The sequence below is a fragment of the Myotis davidii genome, unplaced genomic scaffold (assembly GCF_000327345.1).
Source record: "Myotis davidii unplaced genomic scaffold, ASM32734v1 scaffold332, whole genome shotgun sequence".
Lineage (NCBI taxonomy): Eukaryota > Metazoa > Chordata > Mammalia > Chiroptera > Vespertilionidae > Myotis > Myotis davidii.
This window is the reverse complement of record NW_006285779.1, coordinates 7,416,439-7,419,559: the sequence shown is the minus strand read 5'-3', so window position 1 is coordinate 7,419,559 and position 3,121 is coordinate 7,416,439. Positions and strand designations below refer to the sequence as shown.

Here is a 3,121-nt window from a genome sequence, read left to right as displayed (position 1 = left end):
GACAACTTTAGAAGAAAACAAGGGTCAGATACTGTTACCAGACAGGGTCTAGGCGTGGAGTGGGTGCTGCCAGCCAGTAGTATGTGGGTTCTTGACTCCGTGCAGGAAAGATTTCACAATATGAGTCCAGGCGATTTTGAGAATCTGTTTATTAAAGCTGGGACAGTGCAGCAAAGGAAGGGCTTTGGTGGAAGAAACAACAGGAGAGAGCCTAGGCAGGACTGCTTTGGCTCACTGAGAAATAGAAGTCACAGTAAAATAGGAGAGCCAAGGTGGGGCTGCCATTAGCTCACTGTAAAGTCAGAGAAAAGGGGGCCTTGGAGACAGGTTCAGGGGATTAGCCTGGGATGAGCTGCCATTGCCCGTTGCCCTCCTGGTCGCAAGTCTTGTGGGGACCCTTAGAGTTTAGGAGAAAGACAGCAGAGATAAAGGCATGGCTGTGCACTAGCGAGAGTGCACAGTAGGTCCTTTGTCTTGAGGCTTTTTATCTTTGGCAGGTGGGACTCCTTGGGGAGGTCTCAGGGGAAGGTCTTAACAGAATATTCATTAGCTTTCCACATGTGTCCTTGAATATGTTGATTTGTCAAAATGTTCCTATAGAGGGGTCAGGGTCATTTTCTGGTTGCTTTTATTTTTAAAGAACGTCATCGAAGAGGGACTGAGACTGCTCTGTTCTGGGACAGTCTGGAATGTGTAAACAGTTTGCTCCTAAGTGTCCTTGGTTAGGGAAGATAAAACCGTGTGATTCATTAGCTGGCTGTAAATTGCTCAAATTGTTTGGCCTTGTTTAATTGTCTCAGTTTCCCTTATTCCACTTGTCAAGGAATTTCCCTAGCTTCTTACTATCCCCCCACAATACTAATGATCATAACAACAAATGATACAGGAGACATTCACAGACTTGATTCTAGTCCTAACCCTAACTGGTACATGGTGGTTCTCATCACCTCCATACACACCCTCATGCATCCAAGATAGTCCAGTTCAGCTGCATCACAGAGTCTAACGTGGTAATCTGTCCAGGAGACCTCACAGCAACAAGTGGCTGGAGGCCGTAAGCGTCTGGGTACCACAGTCTTTTGGGGCTGAGTCTCTGTGAAGAAGGCCCTTCCATTGTCAGGCTGAGCTGGAAACTCATTCACTTAGAGGGAGGAGATGAGGTGGGACTTGTCAGAACTGGGGGCAGAGGTTGCTGGGAAGCTACTTTCCTCTCCCTGAAGCGTCTTATGCGGCATTCAAGTGGATGTCCCCACAGGGAGTTTCTCTTGGTTTTTCTGGAGTGATACTTCTAATAATACGCTGTTGGGAAGAAAATATGATGTTACAAACATTCTAGTAACTTAACAGTCCTGAAAAAAATTTTCAACATTAATATTAAAACAGTTTGAATGGCATTTAACGGCATTTAATAGTAAATTGGAATAGTCTCTTTGACTTTCCTTAAGAAAGGAATTTCCAATTTATTCATTCTCAAGTAGGAATTAAAATGGAATATTCAGGAACTATAAGCATCTGTAAACTAATTTTGAAAGTCATTATATCACTAATGGGAGAAAATGATAAGCCTTCAATAGAACCTCTGCAAGGTTTATAACATGCCTTTGACAACCTGGGAAAATGCATCTTTTTTTTTTTCCTGGTAGGAGGAGGTTTCCTGTGGCCACATGGGGCTTGGGGGGAAAGAGTGAGTGCTGGATCCTGGCCTTCTGCCAGGTGGTAATCTAAGCAATGGGTCGCTGTTGAATGCTTACTTATGAGGAACCAGTATCAGTGTGTAAGTCACCAGGGAGGGGCTTCTGTCAATGACCCAATCAAGCTGATTTTCCAACCTTGAGACTTGCAGGCTGCAGGTGCATGGGATACCCTCCAAATTATAGGTGAGCAAGTTGGTGGCTCACTCCACAAACTCCAACCTTGTGTATGGCTAGGGCCCAAACGAGTTAAACAATTTACCTTTCTCTTAGTCATTTTTTTTTTACCCATACCAAAATTTCATATGAAGCCTCCCTCCCTCATAGATAAAATGTTACAGACCATCGAGAATGGTATTCGTGATGAATTATAGTCCCTTGGTGTTCTTGGCGTGCCAGGTTTTAAAAAAAACTTTTTAAAAAAAAAAAAAAAAAAAAAAAAAAAATGGCATGCTTTATCCCTCTCAGAGACCAAACATGCAGCATGGTAAGGCTTTTGGGAAGTCCCACAATAAAGAAACCTATTTCGCTTGCCTTAATCCAGCATTTGCCAAAAGTTTTGAAACTAAATCTTTTCCCCAAGCATAAGGCCTATTGATATCCCATGGAACTACTGCTCCTTAAAATACACTAACATTTGGCAAATGTTAATCCAGTCCAATGAGCACATTTTGAAGATGAAGAAACTCAGGCTCAGAGAAGGTGCATAACTTGCTATAGCTGATTAGGTCTTGTCCCTCCCAGCCCTCCTAGGCTGGCTGTATCATGATACTTACTGATAACCCACCATTCCCTCTCTGGTGACCTATGGCAATTTGCCTTGATCTATTACTAATAGCCCTACAATCAGCCTCACCTTTATTATTAATGAATCTGAGCTCTGTTAATTATATACCTTTGGGTGGCATTTCCTATGACCAATGGGAGGGATTTGCAAGAAAGATGACAAATATTCGAGGTGCAGTCTGTGACCAAAGGATACTGACATTTATTAACCTGAGTTCCTACCCCTGACCTTGGCGTCTGGGTTTGAGTCAATAGAACCAGTGGACCATCATGACTGCCATAAAGGACAACCCGAAGATATAAATGTAGTGACTCTAGATAGATCTGAGCATGTATTTCAAGCAACACCAGAGCCCAAGGCCCTTTGGGAGGAATGAGGTAGTGACAGGACGGGTTTGGATGCAGGAATTTAGTAATTCCTTACAGAGTTCTGTTCACCTAGAATTCAGTTTTCCTGTTTGTAAGAATAAATGAACTCGGTTCTCAAGAAGAGCTGATGTTTAATTGCCTCATGTTCTCTTGCTTCATGTTTCTTTTAAAATGTTTTAGGAAGATGAGTGTATTGGTCTCTAAGAGCCCGTGGACCATCCCGTCTCAGTTCTCAGTTCATTATAGAGTACCATCCCTCCTCGCTTTCCACAAGT

The 3,121-nt window shown here is 43.0% G+C and overlaps 1 protein-coding gene across 1 annotated transcript in view; it reads right to left on the bottom strand.

Annotated features, from left to right (window-relative positions):
• Positions 1-814: 814 nt before the first annotated feature.
• The window catches only part of LOC102768697 (sodium-dependent serotonin transporter), a 16,725-nt gene continuing 14,418 nt past the window's right edge, over positions 815-3,121 (bottom strand). The window contains exon 14 of the mRNA XM_006756678.2: positions 815-1,299. Within this exon, the coding sequence (XP_006756741.2) occupies positions 1,225-1,299 (75 nt within the window). The 3' untranslated portion in view covers positions 815-1,224. The remainder of the gene's footprint in view (positions 1,300-3,121) is intronic.